The following is a 20183-nucleotide window of genomic DNA, read 5'->3' as shown; positions in this document are numbered from 1 at the left end:
AATGGGTGGGTGTTCTTTCTATAGCATAATAACAAGAGACTATATTCAAGGGAACAGAAATAAAAATGAGGGCCTTCCCTCTGTGTCAAAAAAACTGGCAAGTGGTTTATATGTTTTAATTCAAAATGCAATAGGAATGTTTTAGATTTCTCTCCCTGTGTAATTCTCTGTTTAATTTTATTTCTGTTTTTTAACTACCAATACTCATTGCTTGTGCCAAGAAAACTTCAGCTGTTTATGTTTAAATATGAGGACAGTGGACAGCTTCAAGCACAGGCATAATTTGCAAGGACAGAATCAATGTCTTATTTAATGTCGTTTAATTCCTAGGAATGTGAGGATTTACATCTGGGCCCCAAATCTTATTTTCCTCGGGCAAACAGTAAGTTAGTCTTTATCAGGGCAATCTTTTACTGTCTGAGAATCAATTAAAAGCTGCCTGCAGTATGGTTCATATTTTATTCAGCCTGGAACTTCTAGGTGGGCTGCTTCTAAAGGATCAGCCAGATGATAATCATAAAAAGAACCACGTGGCTCTTACTTTTTAATCTTGGCATCCCCCTACCCCTAACCCACCATCCCACACATGGGGTGAGCGTGGAGTTAACAGAAAGAACGCCGAAATGGAAATTTTCAAACTGACTTCACTCCTAACTTGGATATTAATTTTCTGAATGACCTTGGATGAGTGACCTTACCCCGTCTGCTTTGTCTTCTCATCTGAGGAAAAGGAGTTCTCCTGGCTGACCCCTAAAGTATTCCTGGCACCAGACTGCAGGGATACCAAGGCAGGGCTGACCTGCTTACTAGCAATAGCCCTACCTGGAACACAACCCTGAGATTTCCCTAGAGTGGGGTCTGCACCTGGCCCTGACACTTCCTCACTGCCCCTGAGCTGGTGGCATTTCTCTGATGCCCACTTTCCTTGTCCATAAAATAGAGACAATGATTCCTATGGATAAGAGGCCATCAGATGAGACAAGAGGTTTTAGGGGACTGTAAATCCCTTTAAGAGACTATGCATGTAGTGACTACAAACACAATGCCTGGTAAAGTAATGTTCACCTTTGCTCTGTGGTGCTGAAGCCAAGAATGGTCCCACAGCTTCATGCAATGAATTTAATGCTGGTTTTTGAAATAAAAGTCTTGGGTTCCAGCCAAATCGACCTGTGTGCTTTTAGGATCTGCAACTTCTGTTTTCACTTTTAAATTCACTCTCATTTCACTCAGGGCTTTCTGAACAGCTGAGTCACAGGGGCTACTCCTGCCTGACATGCCGCTCATACCACAGGCTCAGGACGGAGTAGCTCCAGGCTTTCTAGTCTCCTGTGCCTGTTTCAAGTGGAAACCACACCAGAAAGGACTAGAGAGATGGGGCTAAACCTTAAGCCAGTGTGAACTGGTCATAAACTGAATTTTGGAACGGCTGACGGCCAGGTCATTTCATCCAAACCTGTCATTTACAGGCTGGGTAACCAGGGTCCTGACAGAAAGCAACTCCTCCTGCGGTCGACTAGTAGTCATTCGACCCTTGGAACATGGGCCACGGGAGTCAGGGAGGACCAGGGCAGGGCTGGCAAACACCTGAAGTTCTGGGAAGTTCCAAACACATGCTGAAGGCAGACCCTGTCCATTGAGGAACTTACTGGGGGTCCTTGGATTCCTGGTGGTCCGGCAGCTCCTGCTATTCCGTCTGCTCCCTGAGGAAGGTAAACCAGAAAGCCAGTTGGTCATGTATCTGAATGGAAGTCATCAGCACCTCTTCTTTGGGCATGAGGCAATGCAGAGAATTGGCACCCTATGCCCCTTCGCAGCTGCCTGAACTGGGAGTATTTCAGAGGTGTTCTGCCTCTCCCATCAGGCTGCGATAGCCTCTGGGAACACAAAGATGCTGGGAGGACGGCAGGACAGGCCAAAGCACTCACCAGCCAGTTATCCATAGGCAAGAGGAATAAACAGCCTCCCTTCAGAGAGGACATTTTCAGCTAATATCAGGGAACACTTTGGGACACAAGGCAAGACATATACAACTGGATGTATAATATCTTCCAGGGGGCTAAAGAAGATGACTGTCTGTATCAACCCAGGGATGAAGAATGCAAGGGAGGAAGCGTTCCACACAGGTGAGGAAGTGGTGTGAAGTGAGCCCGACACTCTTCTGCCCCAGGGCTCCTGGGCATGCCGTTCCCTCTGCCTGTAGTCGAAACCAGCACGTGTCAGAGCTCCGATCCCGCCCTCCTCATTGTAGCTCAGGCACCAGGTCCTCAGTGAGATATTTCCCAACTTCCAGATTCAGAACTGCAAGCCCCTGCTCCTCAGCGCCCCTTTTCTGTTTATATTTTCTCCAGCTTTTATGTCCACCTCACCTCCTAGTGTTTATCACTGTGTTTATTGGGAACTAAAGTGGTGCCTTGGAGATAGCAGACACTCAACAGTTCTTCAATAAATCAATGAATGAGGAGCCGGGCTGGCTGGGTGATAAAGGCAGAGGCTCTTTAGATTAATGAATGCATTGCTGCTTACTGGCTCTGAGAGAATGGTACAAGACCTCTAAGCTGTCCTCGTCCATAGAAGGTAGGCAGTGACACTGCCCGAGCCACAAGGGGGTGAGGAGCAAGTGAGGCAATGTTCCACAACGTGCGTAGCACAGAATCGAGGGCACCAGTTAAGACAGCACCCTCTCAGAGCCAGACTTCCTGGGTCCATGTCCCGGGTCCCCACTGAGAGCTGTACGGCCCCAGGGAAGTTATTTTATTCCTCTGCCATCTCAGTTCCTTTGTAAAATGGAGAAAAAGAAAAAGATAGCACTCGTTTAATTTGAGTAAGGTATAAATACAAAGAGTTAACCTGTACCAGGCACATATTAAGAGACTCCTAGAGGGTTTTCCATTATCGTAGGTCTGATGACAATAGTCTTTTTCTGCGCCTGTCTGGTGGCCAACCCAAACCAAGAACACTGCAGGGAGCAACTAAACACGGGATAACCAGTAAGCAAGCTCTCACAGGACTTTATTTATGCCGTCCAGCAGTCTTTATTCAGTCGTTTCACATACATTTATCGGGTGCCTATATTGGCCCAGGTGCAGGCAAAGTTTCAGGAATACAGAAGCGGCCACATCATGATTCATTCATGAACTGGGTGCTTTTCATGACAGCGGTTGCCTCTCGGATGTCCCTTCTCCCTTCAGGCCAACGCCTTTTCCCATGATCTATACTATTCCTATCTTGACCAGTTTTTCTTTTTGCTGATCGTCGGATGTCACCAAATCCAGTAACACAGGCAAATAGAGTGTAAAGAAATTTCCTACATGAAATTATACATTTTGAAACAACCAGATTTTCATGAAACCAAATGATAGCAACCTAATCAATTCCCTACAAGGTTGTTCACAAATATGGCCACCGCAGTGCACACCAATGGCAAGGTCAGAAGAGGAAGGCATTCCAAGTAATTACTTACTGGTGGTCCGGGGTCCCCTGGGGGGCCCATGAAACCAGGAGCTCCGGGATGACCCTAGGAAAACACAAGACGATTATTTTAAATGATTCCCCAAAGGCTTTTTACTTTGTGCAACTACAGATTTCAGATAACAAGCCAGAAGCCATCTCCTAACTCTGATAACAATTCTGGATATATATATGTGTGTGTGTGTGTGTGTATGTGTGTGTATACATAAATCTACATATTTATATTTATATCAAAAGGTATGAGGGAGTGTCTAGCAATCTACCCTGGAACTGGATTTACTTCAAAAGAATATGAGGAAGAAGTCTACAGATGAAAACAAGAGTGGCTATAGAGCTGAAAGATGCTGGGACCAGGTGAGAAGTCCAAGGGGGTGCTTTTTATTACACTCTCTTATTTTCTTAATGGGGTTTCTCCAATGGCTCAGTGAGAAAAGAATCCACCTGGAAAAGAATCTGCCTGCAATGCAGGAGACACAGGAGATGCGGGTTTAATCCCTGGGCCAGGGAAGACCCCCTGGAGGAAGCAACGGCAGTCCACTCCAATACTCTCACCCGAAAAGATCCCAAGGACAGAGGAACCTGGCAGGCTGCTTGTAGTCCACAGGGTCACAAAAAGTCGGGGATGACGGAGAGACTAAGCACAGTTTTTGTTTAATATAAATTTATTTATTTTAATTGGAGGCTAATTACAATATTGTATTGGTTTTGCCATACGTCAACATGAAGCACGTTTTTTAAAAATATGTCTTTATTTCCTTGGCTGCTGTGTGTCTCAGTTATGGCATGTGGGACCCTCAGCTGGGGCATGTGGGGTCCAGCTCCCCAACCAGGGATGGAACCCAGGTGTCCACATTGGGAGCGCAGAGTCCCAGCCAGGTGGCCACCAGGGAAGTCTCGACACACTTATTTTGATATGTTTGAAGTATCCCATAAGAAAAACTTAAAAGCAAGTAAATGCGTATACACAATTTATACCCACAATGGAAATCACTCAGTTAACTGAATTATGGCATCTCTGAGAATATTACAATTATTTTAAGAAAGAGAGTCATGCCCCTGTGTAGAAGGGAGTCTATGTGTATTACAGAATGAGCTAAACCGGTTCTGGCGCAAAGCATAGCGCCTCAGCGTTCACGCAGTACAGCAAAGTTAGCAAACCAAGCTAACCGCCATGAATGACACGGCTTCCCTGCCCTCCGCCTTCACCTCCTTCCACAGGAAAACGCAAGCCGCAACGTTCGGTCTAGAGAGCACTGCTGTTGAAAACTATTGAGAGTAATCCAAACACGGTTTGTTTTTCAGGACAGAAATATTTTTGCTGAGTACGTCATCCAATGCAGCGCTCATCTCCCCGCCCCTCGGGTCTCTGCCCCCGAGCCTCACCTGTCGCTGAGGGTCTGTGGGGTCAGGGATTTGCCCACCGCTCAACCTGAACCTCAGAGCCTGGGGCGGGGCCTGGCGTGGAGCGGGTTTACCATGAAGAGATGGATGAAGACTTAGAAGGAAAGGCAGGGGCATGTGGAGAGAGGACAGGAGAAGGAAAGCGGGGAAAGGGTGGCAGAAGCAACACACAAGCAGAGCGGTCGGTCTAAAGGCAGAAAGGCTGCTGCTGCTCTGGCTGCGCGATGATGGGGGACAGTGCGCAGACCAGCAGGAAGAGCACCACGTCGTCATGGGGACCATTTTACAAGGCGTTTGGAGAAGTGGCCCAGCAGGGACGGATAGGCTCTCGCAGGAGAGAGTCATACGGCAGAAGTGGAGGGCTGCTGCTGCTGCTGCTAAGTCGCTTCAGTCGTGGCCGACTCTGCAACCCCATAGACGGCAGCCCACCAGGCTCCCCCGTCTCTGGGATTCTCCAGGCAAGAACACTGGAGTGGGTTGCCATTGCCTTCTCCAATGCATGAAAGTGAAAAGTGAAAGTGAAGTCGCTCAGTCATGTCCGACTCTTAGCGACCCCATGGACTGCAGTCCACCAGGCTCCTCCATCCACGGGATTTTCCGGGCAAGAGTACTGCAGTGGGGTGCCACTGCCTTCAGGAAAGAACACAGCATGGTGCATTCGGTAAAGAATGACTACTGTTTCAGCGAGCGAGAAGCGCTAAAGGTAAGTGAGCACAAAATTTTTAAATATATATTAAAAAAAAAAAAAAAAGGTAGGCTCCGCAGATGATTGGGAACGGGGAGTGTGACAATGAACCAAGGTGGAAACTATGAAATCCTGATTTAAAAAAAAAAAATCCACCGGAGACAAAGAAGAGACAGGAACAGATTTCCGAAATGGTGGAGTGAAAATTACTTAGGAAACCAGTGCTGCTTCTTCAGGGTGAACAGTTTCTCACAAAATAAGCTCTCACCTGGTCACCTTTCTGTCCAGTCTCACCATCTGCACCGTGCTCTCCTTTGCTCCCCTTAGGAGGAAAAAAGAAAGAAAATTACAGAAAATCTTGCCAGAGCTCCTTTGCGAAAGAAAAATTCTGCGTTGCCTTCATGCACTCATTCTTCATCAGTTTCTCATCAGGTTTGTGCTGGGGGCCCACACGGGTACATGACCTTGAGAAGGTCATTTAAAGCCCAAGTTGTGGGGCTTTTTTAATCGACAAAATGAAGAGAAGAATGATTGCCCACCCCATGAAATGCTGGACGAATGAAATCAAATAATACATGGGAAATACTTAGCATGGAGCTCAAAATACAGTAAGAGCAATAATTATCTTTACTGTTCTGTACTGGAAGGACTCCAATACTGATTTTGTCATTTACTAACTGTGTGTCACTGGTCAAGGTGTTTCAACTCTTCTGCTTCCTACTTAAAAAACGGGAATGCTAACAGTAGACTCTTTGTCACGGGGTTGCTGTGAGGAAGAAATGAGTTAAAATCCATAAAGCGCCTAGACCAGTGGTGGCCTCAGGGCTCTCACCAGTCTCGCCCTGTCACCACGGTCATTATCACCATCGTCACTGCTGCCGCCACTGTGGCATCACCATCACAGCCACGATCCTCCTCGTCTTACCAATCCTCACCATCAGCATCACCACCACCACCGACCCTGTCATCTTTCCCCCGGCACTGTCACTATCATCCTTCTCTCCCTCCCCCTCACCCATCACCATGATCAGTGCCCGCGCCACTACCATCCTCATCCTCTCCATCAGCTATGCCATCATCATCTTCACTGCCGCCACCACCTCCATCACTCACTACTAGCACCTCTATCCCCCTCCTCCTGCACATCACCGTCATCTTCATTATCACGGTCACCAAGACACAGCATACAACCTACCAAAAATACAGTGTCACACACTAATCCCGAAAGTACCGTTCAAAGGTTCCGATCTCTCTTAACTGTCACCTACTTAGGCTTACCAGGTTAACAAGTGTATTCCAGTAAAATGTTATTAAACAAAAAACACTGTAGTTCCTTTGAAAGAATGCATTATGCATTAAAACTGTTGGCAATTAATCAGTCTTGGCTGTGGTTCCAGGCCTGTTTTCCCTTACCTTTGCATCTTTGAAAGATCGTGTTCCTTCTTTGCCCTGTTTGTTCATTCAGTCGATGAAGGAGCGGAGGTGGTGGGTGGCAGGCCTGTCTCTGAGGGTCCTTCCAGACTCCCAAATCCTGCAATTCTCGCACTGAAACATCACGCCCAGCCCTCTTCCATCCAGACACTGTACCACACCAACAGTTCGTCGATGACCATGATTACCCAATAACACCGTAGCCTCCCCTCTGGTATATTGGGAGGGTTAGGTGTTCCAGCGTCTGTAAAGTGCCAAATGCTTTTGTGTACAGGGGAAAAAATAGGTTGAGAGGGGAAGAACATTTGTTGCAACATTTTTGCATGTAATTATGTCTATTCTTTTTTTGACTTCCCTGGTAGCTCAGATAGTAATAAGTTTGTCTACAATGTGGGAGACCTGGGTTCAACCCCTGGGTCAGGAAGATTCCCTGGAGAAGGAAACGGCAACCCACTCCAGTACTCTTGCCTAGAAAAATCCCATGGATGGAGGAGCGTTGGTGCAGGCTACTGTCCATGGGGTCGCAAAGAGTCGGGCACGACTGAGCGACCTTACTTCATTTACTTCATGTCTATTCTTTTAAGATCTATAAAGCCAGCACACTGTCCGCAGGCCACTTCGTAATCTCACACTGTTTCTCCGACATTAAGGATGACTGCCTTAAAAGTAAATGGTTTCCTCTCAATTCCCAGTCCTCAGTCTGGGCTTAGAGTGGTTCCAACCCTCATCCCACAACAACTACAATGTCAGCAGCTCAAGGATCTCCGCAGTTGTCCTTGTCTCCTCCACCGCAGCTGGGGATCAAAGCACACACTGCCACCCCCAAGCCTGACTCACTTCCTTCCAAAAAAGAGGGCTGACATTTACAGAGCCCCTGCTCAGCTGGGCACTCTGCCAGAGTCCACATGAGGTCCCATTTCATGCATTTCTTTGTTTATATCCTGAGCTGATGCAAAACAGCATTCGATGTGTCCACATCATCCCATTCAGCCAGGAAAACTACCCAGTGAGGTAGGGGGTTATTATCAGAGCATAAAGATAAGGGTCCTGAGGACCAGAGAGGTTAAGTCATTCACCTGAGGTCACACAGCTGAAAAAATAAATAAATAATAATATTTGTCACCTAATCCAGATCTGTGTCCAAACTGTCTCCTCCTGATCAAGTTAATTTCCTGGTTATTTTTTTAGGTCACGATGCTTTGTCCCACTGGTCTCATAATGTCAAGAGCACTCGATTTTTAGTCTGGAAGCCTGACTGATTACACTAACCATGTTCTCGGAACCTTTTAATGCACCAAGAATATAGCCATCAAGAAAAAACAGATTAGAAACAAAAAATAAACCAAGCAACAAGCTGCCATCCCGGATTCTGCATTCCAGGAACTTTACTCGTTTACTACTTTGCAAACTTAGCTTTCTACAGTAGATCTTCACTGAGGATGCAATGAAAGGGCTTCGCTTTTCCTGTTGAAAAGGACAGAAGAAACTCGCACCACAAGCCCTTACATCAGAGCACTGACTTTAGAAAACGTGACACTGTGAGTTCTTTCTCTGTCTCTTGGAAATGGATATCAGCCCTTTTCAAAGGTCAGTAAGGCTTTTGCCGGTTCTAGGACCCAGATATGGCCTTCCTAGGTGGTGCAGTGGTAAAGAATCTGCCTGCAAGTGCAGGGGACATGGGTTTGATTCCTGGGTTGGGAAGATGCCCTGGAGAAGGAAATGGTAACCCACTTCAGTATTCTCACCTGGAAAGACCCAGGGACAGAGGAGCCTGGTGAGCTATAGTCCATGGGGTCATGGAAGAGTCAGAAACAATTTCGTGACTAAACAACAACAAAAAGGACCCAGGAAAATATTTCTCGAGGATCTGGGAAATAAAGCCCCATCAACCAGATGCTGTAGGAAACTAGGAGCCTAACTTCTGGGTCCATTTTTCCAAGCTGCAGAACTACCTCCAGGCAAAAAGATGTAAGCAGTTTGTTTTTATTTTGTTTGAAGCTAATTCACTAAAGCAGACCATTAGTCCAATTACCGGGTGAATCAGGCTGAACATGACAAACAGTGCTATGTGGTCCTTTTACGTGAGGACTAATTACTATTCACCTTGAGGACACATACATCATCAGTCATAGCTGCTTGACCATAGAAAAGGTGAGGTTCCTTTGTCTTTACAAGCTCTTGGCAGAATTGCCTGTGGTACCTATAATATTCTGGTTTAATGCTTGTGCAAAAAAATAATTATTTCTGTTCTACCTTCTGGTTTGGGAGAAGATTCTGTTTGGTTTTTAAATATATTTCCCCCATGCCATCACGTACTAAGTACATAATACAACAATTATTTAGAGGTTATATTTATAGCAGAGGCTGCTCTAAGGATGTTAGCTTTTGTGAATCCATCAAGCAGATAATTCTCTCTAGGATTTTACAAATTTTTGAGAGCATGGCCTAAATTTTCTCAAATTAGTAAGCCTCTGCTATTCTCAGAAATTCTGTCCCTGAAAATTTGTGTGCTGTTTCTCTGCTTAGAAACCTTTCCCCAAGAATGCCTGTCAATGCAAGTAAAATCCTACTTCTTGGGACTTCCCTGGTGGTTCAGTGGTTAAGAATCCACCTTGCAACGCAGGGGAATCAGGTTCGATCCCTGGCCAGGGAACTAAGATCCCACATGCCGAGGGGCAACTAAGTTAGACTGCCACAACTACTGAGCCTGCACACCACAACCCTGAGAGTCTGCATGCCGCAACGAAAGGTCCCACACAACACAGCGAGATCCTAATGCCGCAACTGAGACCTGAATAAATAAATGTTTAAAAAAAAACCTACCTCCTCCTCCAGGTAGCCTTCACTGGTGACCTCTGCCCCGTGGCATTATTTTCCTTAAAATCATTTAACTCTCCTCCTGGCAATCTGTCATAGTTGTTATCAACTCAAAAGGAGGAACGGTAAGGAGGACCATCCACAGTTACATGCATCCAGGACTTCCTACCTATGTGCTGGGCACCATGCCTGGTGCTTTGTAAATGTTTCCTTGTTTAATCCTCTGGGAGATGAACCATGCAGTCCTCCTTTTACAGATGAGGGACCCCAGCTTCAGAAAAGTCCCGGTTCCCCAAGTCTTATGATCAGTCAGTGCAATTCACGCAGCTAATAAGAGGCAGAACCAGGCTGGGGAACCACTGACCACTCACTGCTCCTGATGGCCTTGGCCCCAGTCTGATTTTGCTTAGAGTCATCACCTTCTAGATCTTTCTTCTCCAACACATCAAGCCCTAGAAGACATGGCCCACATCCGACCTAACACTATTCCTCCTGACTTGGAAGGGAGCTGTTTAAGGGCATGCCTGGTGGGACTCTCTCAGGACTGAGGCAGCTGTGGATGAACAGAGACTTCTGAGGAGAGCATGGACTAAATGGCTCTGGGTTGTCTTCTGGGAAGAATGGGATTCCAGGGCCTTTTCTGGCAGTTCTAATAACAGCAAAAGAGGTTTTATCTCTGCCTCCCAGAATTGTCCAGAACCTCCAATGAGGTCTGCTACTCACCTAGCATCCCCAGTGCCTGCAGTTCCCACCACATGATGTGTGGGCATGTGGACAAAAAGAAAACCATGTTTTTCACGAAGGATAGAATAATCAGCATTTCCAAACTCAAAGGGGCTTTTACATCTGACTCATTAGAAAGTCATGGTCTGATGACAATCTCACTTCTTCTTCCTCTGCACGGATGGTGATCATAATGGGGGCCACTGTTTTCAGCTTCCTCCCCTTATTCAGTATCTTACGCAGTCTGAAAGCTCCAGAATGAAGCTCTGGAGCTGACGGTGTCATTTACCTCCCCAGACCCAAGAGCCAAAGACAGCAACTGCAAATAAGCAGGAAAAATCTCGGGAAGCCTGAGTCCCCAGATGTTGGATCACAGTCACAAACAGTCAAACCTTCCTGATGAAGCCTGTGGCCAGTGAATTCCTAGAGCCTCTGGTTATAAAAGGACACTAACAATGACCACAAATACTCCACTGTGGGCAGCGTTTTCAATTTACAAATGAATCATGAGGTCCGCAAGTCTGACAGAGATCCTGTTTGATAAGCCAAGTTCAACAGAAAGGAAATGAAACAGCCCTCTGTTCTGTTTTCTAGAGAGAGGCATGGGTTGAACAAAGAGCATAGAGACAAGGTTGAGTTTGGAGCCAAAAACCAAGGCAAGCCTGTAGGTCCCCAGGCACGATAAACCAGTCAATATTAAAGGAAATCAATGCTGAATATTCATTGGAAAGACCTATGCTGGTGCTCCAGTATTTTGGTCACCGGATGCAAACAGCTGACTCATTGGAAAAGTCCCTGATCCTGGGAAAGACTGAGGGCAGAAGGAGAAGAGCAGGGTAGAGGATAAGATGGCTGGTGGCATCACTGATGCAATGGACTTGATCTTGGGCAAGCTCCAGGATATGGTGAGGGGCAGGAAGGCCTGCCATGCTACAGTCCATGGGGTCACAAAGAGTTGGACATGACTGGGTGACTGAACAAGTGCCATTCATCTTCCCAGCCACAGTTGGTAAGAAAGGGAAAGCTATTAAGAGTCAGTACCAGAGGCACTGAATCAATAGATAGAAGCTTTGAGTCTCCTTGGGCGCTTTCCTTGGTGCTGGTGTTGGTGATAGCATTACTGGGTTTAGTCACTAAGTTGTGTCCAACTCTTGGGATCCCGTAGACTGCAGCCCGCCAGGCTCCTCCTCTATCCATGGGATATTCCAGACAAGAATACTGGAGTGGGTTGCCATTTCCTTTTTCAGGGGATCTTCCCGACCCAGGAATCAAACCTTCATCTCCTGCTTTGCAGATGGAGTCTTTACTGCTGAGCCAGCAGGAAAGCCCCTCCTGGAGGTGTAACAGCATACTAACCAGTGGGGGTCTGGGACCTGGACTTCAAGGATTCTCTTTGACCTACTAGTTTTATAGTAGTTTTGTAGTATTGGCATTTAATCTTGCTAAACCTTAGTTTTCTAATACGTAAAGTAGAACACTATCTCCACCTCCAAGGATGATGCTCACCACCATAGGAGATGACATTATAAAGCAGGTAATCTGGTCTTTGGTCCTTAATACACTAGGTATGATGTCTCCTGCAGCTCCGAGATCTCACTGTGTAGGGTGACCCTGAGAACAAGGCCACCACAGACTCCCAAGTAGAGAAACAAAACACCCTGTCTTTCAGAAGCAGCACTGATTTCTGTTCTTTTCCTGGATGGAAGCTTTCTTTGACTTTCTCTGACTCTGAAAAGGAACAAACCCTCCCTTGAAGGGAATTATAAAAGAACAAAGGCAGAGTCATTGTCCCAAGACACCAGCCCTTCAGGAGTGGTTGGGCTGATTGAGAAAACAATTCCTCCTTAGTGGAGGGAACGCCTTATCTGTTTAATTGATCTGCTTTCCTTTCTCTGAATAAAGGTTATCACGTGGCAGAGGTAGAACCCAGAAGCTGGCAAGCTGGCAGCAAAGGTCGCGTACTGAGGATCAGCTGAAATGACCCACCTGCAGAATCCTTCAAGCAAGGAGTTTAGCCACCACTTACAACCTCAGAAAAGAAGGGGAATCTCAGGAAATGGCACAGAGGATGCTCAGCTGTGCCGGTGTCTCCTAGCCTAACACTTCCCCAGGGCAGAACCTCCAGTTCTATCTACGCTGAGACCTGATGTCTTCAGTTTCCAAAGCAGGAGTCTTGGTTTTGTCAAAACCCTGTACAACTTCAGAGTCTCTGCACAACAAACACCAGTTCTCTTAACCTGCCAGCTGGGGCCTGGGACACCTGGCTGTTTTCCATCCTGATGCCCCACAGGCTCCCAGCTGGTGTCACATCTCAGTATTTTTGTTTGCCTCCTTACCTTTTAATAGCAAATATAATGGCCCCAACCCCATCTTTCAGGCTGTGCCTAGGGTGAGGCAAGGGAGCACTCACCTGGGGCCCCATAAACCTCAGATCGGAGATAAAGAATATGTCAATGACATATTTTTAAAAGTCAAAATTAATGGAAAATGAAGAATTTCATCACCTATCCAGTATAAATCTATATCCCTTCCTACTTGAGAACTTCTGAATATGTCTGTATTTAAGTTAGAAAATCGTACTATATATTTTAAGTGGTAAATTTTTTAAGTGATTAAAAATATTTTTCTCTTCTACTAAAAAATTTATGCAAAATAATGCAAGATGAACAAAATATGAAAATGGAAATAAACACAGGGCTCCGAAGGGGCAGAAATTGCCATGAGACAAGGGGACACGATTGAGCACTGTCTATCAGGAAAACGAGGGTCTCGCGTAGGCTGGGTCTCATCTTGACTTAACATTTTGGTATTTTGTTCCTCATGGATCTACTTCATTCGCTGTAAACATTTCACAATACTGCATTAGAGTCTCATTTAGCTTGGTTACACCTTCCGCCCAGGTCCTCACCTCAGTCTTGGCCCAGGCACTGACGGAGGGTTTACAACGTGCCAGGCGCAGGTGGGAGCATCGTTGAGCAGTCGTCAGGGCCAGAAGCCCGGAGGGTCTCTGCCCTCACAGCCCCTCGTTCACCAGGAGGAATGGGAAGGGCCAGGAGGCAAGAAGCCAGCCCAGGGTCGCTGCTGAGACCGGATTCCCACGCCAAGGGTCTTGCTCCTGTGGTCTCTCTCCCACCGACGATTGCATGCTGCAACCCCCATCAGAGGAACCATACCGAGTCCCAGAGAAGCACAGTGACATGGCGGCACGTGTGTCCCTGAACGCTGGGGTAGAGCGATGTGCAGAGGTCACAGCAGCACAGAGCTGACAAGGGGGGCAGAGAGAGCCCCCCAGGGCAGCGTGGATGTCCGCTCCCTGCCTACACGCCAGCATACACACTCTCTCCCCCTTAGCGCTGAACACTGTCATGACCGAGGGCCTGCGAGCCGCAGCCCTGACGCCTGCCTGTTCCACAACTGCGTGCCAGCTCCCCGCTCCCATGCCAGCCTCCGAGCTCCGTGAACCTACAGAGTCATGCTGCCTGTTCCAGACAGGTGTCTCGTCATTCACAGCACAGTGAACGATGCCCACTGCATTTCTATAGCACTTCCCTAATAACACTCTTTTAATTATTTTTTATTGAAGGATAATTGCTTTGCAGATTTTTCCTGTTTTCTGTCAAACCTCGACATGAATCAGCCATCGGTATACATATATCCCCTCCCTTTTGAACCTCCCTCCCATCTCCCTTCCCATCCCACCCCTCTAGGTTGATACAGAGCCCCTGTTGGAGTTTCCTGAGCCATTCAGCAAATTCCCATTGGCTATCTGTTTTACATATGGTAACGTAAGTTCCCATGTTACTCTCTCCATACATCTAAAAATACGGAATGCTTCACGACCTTGCGTGTCTTCCTTACGCAGGGGCCACGCTAACCTTCTCTGTATCATTCCGATTTTGGTGTATGTGCTGCCAAAGCAAGCACCCTAATAATCCTTTTATCGAGTGCTAAGTTCTTTTTCTGTATGATATGTTCAACTCTCACTTCTCTCTGCAGTTGTTTTTATTCACATCACTAGTGGTTGGAGAAATTGAGGCCCAGAGAGGTCAAAGCTTTTGCCTAAGGTCATACAGCAACAATGACTCAACTTGAATTCAGAGTTATCTGACCCCAAAGTTCACATCACAACCATCACTACACGTTCCTATCCAGTACCTCATCTGTACTTCCAACCACTCGGGTATTTGTAGATGAGCAATCTGAGACTCAGCAAGTTCAAGGGCCCATTCCCAAGGTCACTGAGACAGCTGGAGCAAAGGAGAGACCTTGAATGTGGGTTTTCTGATTTTAAAACCATGATCCCGTTACACTGGGCATCACTCTTCCTCAAACTTAGGCTAACCAGTGAGATGAGAACAGATACACGTGAGTTTTATGACGGTTCACTGACCTGTGGTCCAGCTATTCCTGGGGACCCTGGGAGGCCTCTGGGTCCAGCATCCCCCTGCAGCAGGAACAGGGAGAAAAAAAGAAAAAACAGCAGGAATAAGTGTCTGGACCCAACATATAGCATTGTCAGCAAGATGTCCACTTCCATATCATTCACTCATTTCCCATGGGATTCCCAGGCCCCTGCCTGCCCCTCAGTGTGTCTGAGCAAAGGCGGATGGTGATAGGGTGTGTGGCTGTGCATTCAAGGGTATAACCCACCCCCAAAGTGGTAAATGGTGCAGGAACCAGTCCCCAAGGTGACCCCAATGATCCTTGCCTCCCAACGCGTACCAGAGAGGCAGTGCTGGCATCCCCAAGGTGGTTCATTTTGTCCCAATGATAAAAAACAAAGTCTCTTTTGTTCCTACCTTTTTCCCTTCTGTGCCTTCTCTCCCTGGCTTTCCTGGGAGACCTCTGTCCCCTTTAAAACCTGGAAGACCAGGGAGGCCTGGGGGGCCCGGGGGACAGTCATTGCACACGTCCTGAGAGAAAGAGTAACACGATAGTACAGTTACTTGGAAAACAAAAGGTGACCCATAGCTCCAACCCCTCCAGACAGGAGGAAGCCAGCAAATGATGAAAAAGCAAACGGCAGATGGAGTCATTACCCACACAGCCTGTGTCAAACTTCATGTTTCTCTCTCTTTTTCTTAAACTAGGTTTCAGCATTGATATATCTGTATTATTACCGCACATCTCCCTACTTCCGGCCAACGACTGAAATGTAGCCCAAGATCAAGATGTCGAAAGCACATGTACCGATGCCTGTGAGCATCTAAAAATATTCACAGTACAGATTGAAAGCAAGCATTTAGTACTGTAAGAAACAGCATGCTTTGTCCCTAAAGCCAGAGACAAAACGATGCTGGAGGCTGGATTCTCTGTCTCACAGGTTTACCTAAGCGGTTTCTGAACGAAGAAGCAAAATAAAGAACCTAAGAGGCAACCCCCTCCCTGAGGTCTTGCTCGCTGTAACACACACCAAGTATCACCTGGCATTCTTTTCAGTCCAAGTGAAACTCGCTCAGTCGTGTCCGACTCGTTGCAACCCCAAGCACTATACAGTATCTGGAATTCTCCAGGCCAGAATACTGGAGTGGGTAGCCATTCCCTTCTCCAGGGGTTCTTCCCAACCCAGGGATCAAACCCAGGTCTCCTGCATTGCAGGCGGATTCTTTAGCAGCTGAGCCACAAGGAAAGCCCTTCTCAGTCCAAAGTAGGTATTTAATTAAGGCTCTCTGGAATGGAGCTTTGCTCCTCGGCTCTAAGGCAGGTGAATTCTGTCCCTGGAGTGAATTTAAAGCCCAGGGAACCAGTTCTCGAGCTTGTCTGTGTCATCCCCAAATCTTACAGTTTGGAGCGCAGTAAACCCCAAATGAAATTCACTGGCTTGACCACACTCTCATCCAGCTCAGAGGCCAGCATCTTGGACTGCTCCTTCCTTGTGCTGTCATTGTGCTCAGTCATGTCCGAGTCTTTGTGACCCCATCGACTGTAGACTGTCAGGCTCCTCTGTCCATGGAATTTCCCAGGCAAGCATGCTGGAGTGGGTTACCATGTCTCCCTCCAGGGGATCTTCCTGACCCAGGGATCCAACCCACATCTCCTGCATCTCTTGCATTGCAGGCAGATTCTTTACCACGGTGCTCGTTCCATGCCTTCACTCTAATCCTGTCTTCTTCCCCGATTCCCTCCTTGTGATCAAGGTTAAATAAAGTAAAACAAGGCTGGCTCTCGGAATAGTGCCAGATCATTTCCAGAGCGTTCGGCTGTTGTTATGAATTCACGTACTCAGCCAGCGGCTCCCTCGCTGTTGGGCGCTGCACTCTTCTGCTTCAAGACCACAGGAAACAGCTGTCTTGAAGAGGTCATGGATCCATGGCACCAACTGACACCAGCAAATGCGCTAACTCGGGCCCTTGGGATGCTCCACTGGAGAGATGGGCAAAGACTTGCTCACGTTCACAGCGGGTGATGTCTCAGGTGACCCAGCACTCATCTTGATCTCTAATTCAGGATGGATGGGCTTGCATCGACAAAAAAGCAACTCTGAGCAGTCCACCGTCCTTTTAGATGCTCAGTTCAGTTCAGTTCAGTCGCTCAGTCACGTCCAACTCTTTGCGACCCCATGAATCGCAGCACGCCAGGCCTCCCTGTCCATCACCAACTCCCAGAGTTCACTCAGACCCACGTCCATCGAGTCCGTGATGCCATCCAGCCATCTCATCCTCTGTCGTCCCCTTCTCCTCCTGCCCCTAATCCCTCCCAGCATCAGAGTCTTTTCCAATGAGTCAACTCTTCGCATGAGGTGGCCAAAGTATTGGAGTTTCAGCTTTAGCATTATTCCTTCCAAAGAAATCCCAGGGCTGATCTCCTTCAGAATGGACTGGTTGGATCTCCTTGCTGCCCAAGGGACTCTCAAGAGTCTTCTTCAACACCACAGTTCAAAAGCAGCAATTCTTCGGCGCTCAGCCTTCTTCACAGTCCAACTCTCACATCCATACATGACCACAGGAAAAACCATAGCCTTGACTAGACGGACCTTAGTCGGCAAAGTAATGTCTCTGCTTTTGAATATGCTATCTAGGTTGGTCATAACTTTTCTTCCAAGGAGTAAGTGTCTTTTAATTTCATGGCTGCAATCACCATCTGCAGTGATTTTGGAGCCCCCCAAAATAAAGTCTGACACTGTTTCCACTGTTTCCCCATCTATTTCCCATGCTCACACCTACTCAATCTTTGATGTTTCTTTAGAGGTGTCCTACTCCAAGAAGCCCTCCTGATTGCTTCACACTGGGGGTATGCTTCTGCCCCTGAGGACCCAGGAATTCCTGCTACAGAAGCACCTCACTATAGAGTGGTCTCTTTATAGCTCCATGCCCTCCCCACCAAGCCAAAAAAAAAAAAAAATGTGTGAGCTCTTCAAGAACAAAAGTAGAGTTGCTTTATCTCTGCATGTTCGATTTATAGCAAATAATCTTCCACAGAGCATGAGCTCCGTGAGGTGCCCAGCCAACCCAATCAACCACCACCAACTGACCTTCACACGCCTAGTGCCATCTCCCTTTAGTGGGTGGTTTCAGAAGCTGGTTGAAATGTTGAGGGGAATGAAATGTTGGGTATGTGAAGAAGTGGCAAATGAGGTGAGTTGAAGGGCACTGTCTTCAGTTGCTGCTGTTTGGAAGGGTGGCAGGCTAGGGAGAAACTCTTCTATTCCTAGACCGTCTCTACAGTTGCTTAAAACAGGATATATCTGTGAAATAGGGCAACCCCAGACACAGGATGCATGGAAGCGGGGCTAGGTTGGTTGCAGAAGGATGTCCAGACACAAAGAAATTTTGGACTTGGAGGGTACAGTGGGATCCACAGCAGAAAGTGATCGCATCTAAGACAAGATCTCACCCTTTTCTCATTTTGTGTCAATTTCTGGCATGGATAAGTCAGCCTGAGCATGTCTAATTAGTCACACGTCCTGTGAGCTTTGTTCCCTGATGGCCAGGGCAGCCCCCAGACTTGCTAGAGAAGGTGCTGGACTTAACATACGGACCTGGTCCTGGAACCCAGTGCGCAAAGGGCAAGACCAGCCCCCAATCACTCTCTTACTAAGGCTCCCTTTGCCCCTGTGCCCGTGGGACCCCAGCCCCTCCTGACCAGGGGCACCTCACTCATTTGGACATTAGCCCTGGGACCCAGGCGGACTGCCCCCAAACACGTCTCAGTGGCATATTAATTATTATGAATTAAAGTTACTTAAGAAATGGTCAGTGTAAGACAGATATTGATACTTCTGTCTTCCTTAAAACAGGAAATAAACTGAAAAACAGGAAATAAACCTCTCACATGAAAGGGGCTTTCCCTGCAGTTGGAGGTGGGAGGACACCTTTATCCCCAGGAACAGGGATTTCAGGGCCAAGAAGCCTGTATAAATCTTCAGTTTTAATTTACTACCCTGAACCCAAGCTCTGCTTAAAGTCTTCACTAATTAAGCACCCAAAGCCTATGTTTCTTTGCCCTGTCAATTCTTCACAAATGTCTTATGTCTTTATCTACGAAGTATGAAAGCTGCCTGTTTTGGCCTCTTTTTGGGTCTCATTTCTAGGAGATATCCATGTACACAAATTAAAACTTATTTTGCGCCTGTTAATGTCTTGTGCCAATGTTTAGTCCCACCACAGGAACTCAAGAGGACCCATAGGTGGAATTTTCTCCGTCCCCATCACCAGCCAGAGTTGTGTGTCCAGCTGGACGGGCTTGGCCAGACCACAGTGAAGCCTCTGCCCACTTGGGGTTCACAACTACACCTTTCCAAGCCTCAGTTTCCTTATCTGTGAGATGAGAACCTCAGATTCTGGGGAGAAATGCATGGCGAGAACACAGGAGTTTCAGCTGTCATGTGCATCCCTGTGGTTTCAGCTCGAATTTTCCTCCCTTTGTCCCACTGGCAGATCAGAGATGACCCTGATCATCAATTCTGCTCCCTACTCTTCCACTTAACTGAGTCATCTCAGGCAAGCCACTTTAGCTCCTTGGAGTCACTCCCATATCTGTTAACGAGGCTCTTTCTCCTACCTTGGGAGAGAGTGCAAAATTTAATACATATGAAGCACCTAGCATGTGGCAAGCTCCAGTGTGTAAATGCAGACTCCCCTTTGTCTCCTTCCCCTTCCTATTTCCTGAGACATTTTCAGCAAACCCTGTGTCATTGTATTTGGTGCAGGACAGCAGAGCAAGCAAGCGCTCAAAACTGCATCACCCTGGAGGGATGCTGCGGCCTCTTGCCAGGCACAGAAATCATCTCCAGATCATCTCGTGCAAACTTCTGCTGGATTCCTGAACCTTCAGTGCACGTTCATGCCAAGTGTGCAGCCTGTACCTCACACCTTGAGCTGACAGCCAAGGAACTCACTGCCTGCCTGTTCTGCATCAGGAGGCTGTCAGGAAGCTCGGACGCACGCAGAGATGAAGTCACGTAGCAGAGGGGTCGAGAGCATGAGGAACTGGAGCTGGTCACACTGGGAGTGAGTGTTGGCTCTGCCACCATCCAGCTCTGTCACCTTGAACAAGTGTCTGGCCCATCCATACCTACCTCCTGCTCTGCAAAAGGCAGCAGGTAATGGTACCTAAAGTCCATCTCGTCAAAGCCATGGTTTTTCCAGTAGTCATGTATGGATGTGAGAGTTGGACCACAAAGAAGGCTATGCACCAAAGAATTGATGCTTTCAAACTG

At 47.3% G+C, this 20183-nt stretch overlaps 1 protein-coding gene and 1 non-coding gene across 2 annotated transcripts in view; both read right to left on the bottom strand.

The window, feature by feature from the left end:
* Positions 1-20183, bottom strand: part of COL22A1 (collagen type XXII alpha 1 chain) — a 200874-nt gene that overhangs the window by 27594 nt on the left and 153097 nt on the right. Inside the window, exons 46-50 of the mRNA XM_068983408.1 lie at positions 15325-15438; positions 14916-14969; positions 5823-5876; positions 3461-3514; positions 1647-1700 (exon numbers count right to left, since the gene is read on the bottom strand). Coding sequence (XP_068839509.1) covers positions 1647-1700; positions 3461-3514; positions 5823-5876; positions 14916-14969; positions 15325-15438 — 330 coding nt within the window. The remainder of the gene's footprint in view (positions 1-1646; positions 1701-3460; positions 3515-5822; positions 5877-14915; positions 14970-15324; positions 15439-20183) is intronic.
* LOC138088838 (U6 spliceosomal RNA) lies at positions 14343-14449 on the bottom strand. The gene has a single exon (XR_011145746.1). It is a non-coding gene; the product is annotated as a U6 spliceosomal RNA (small nuclear RNA).

Source organism: Capricornis sumatraensis, chromosome 11 (assembly GCF_032405125.1).
Source record: "Capricornis sumatraensis isolate serow.1 chromosome 11, serow.2, whole genome shotgun sequence".
NCBI lineage: Eukaryota > Metazoa > Chordata > Mammalia > Artiodactyla > Bovidae > Capricornis > Capricornis sumatraensis.
This window is presented reverse-complemented; position numbering and strand designations above follow the sequence as displayed.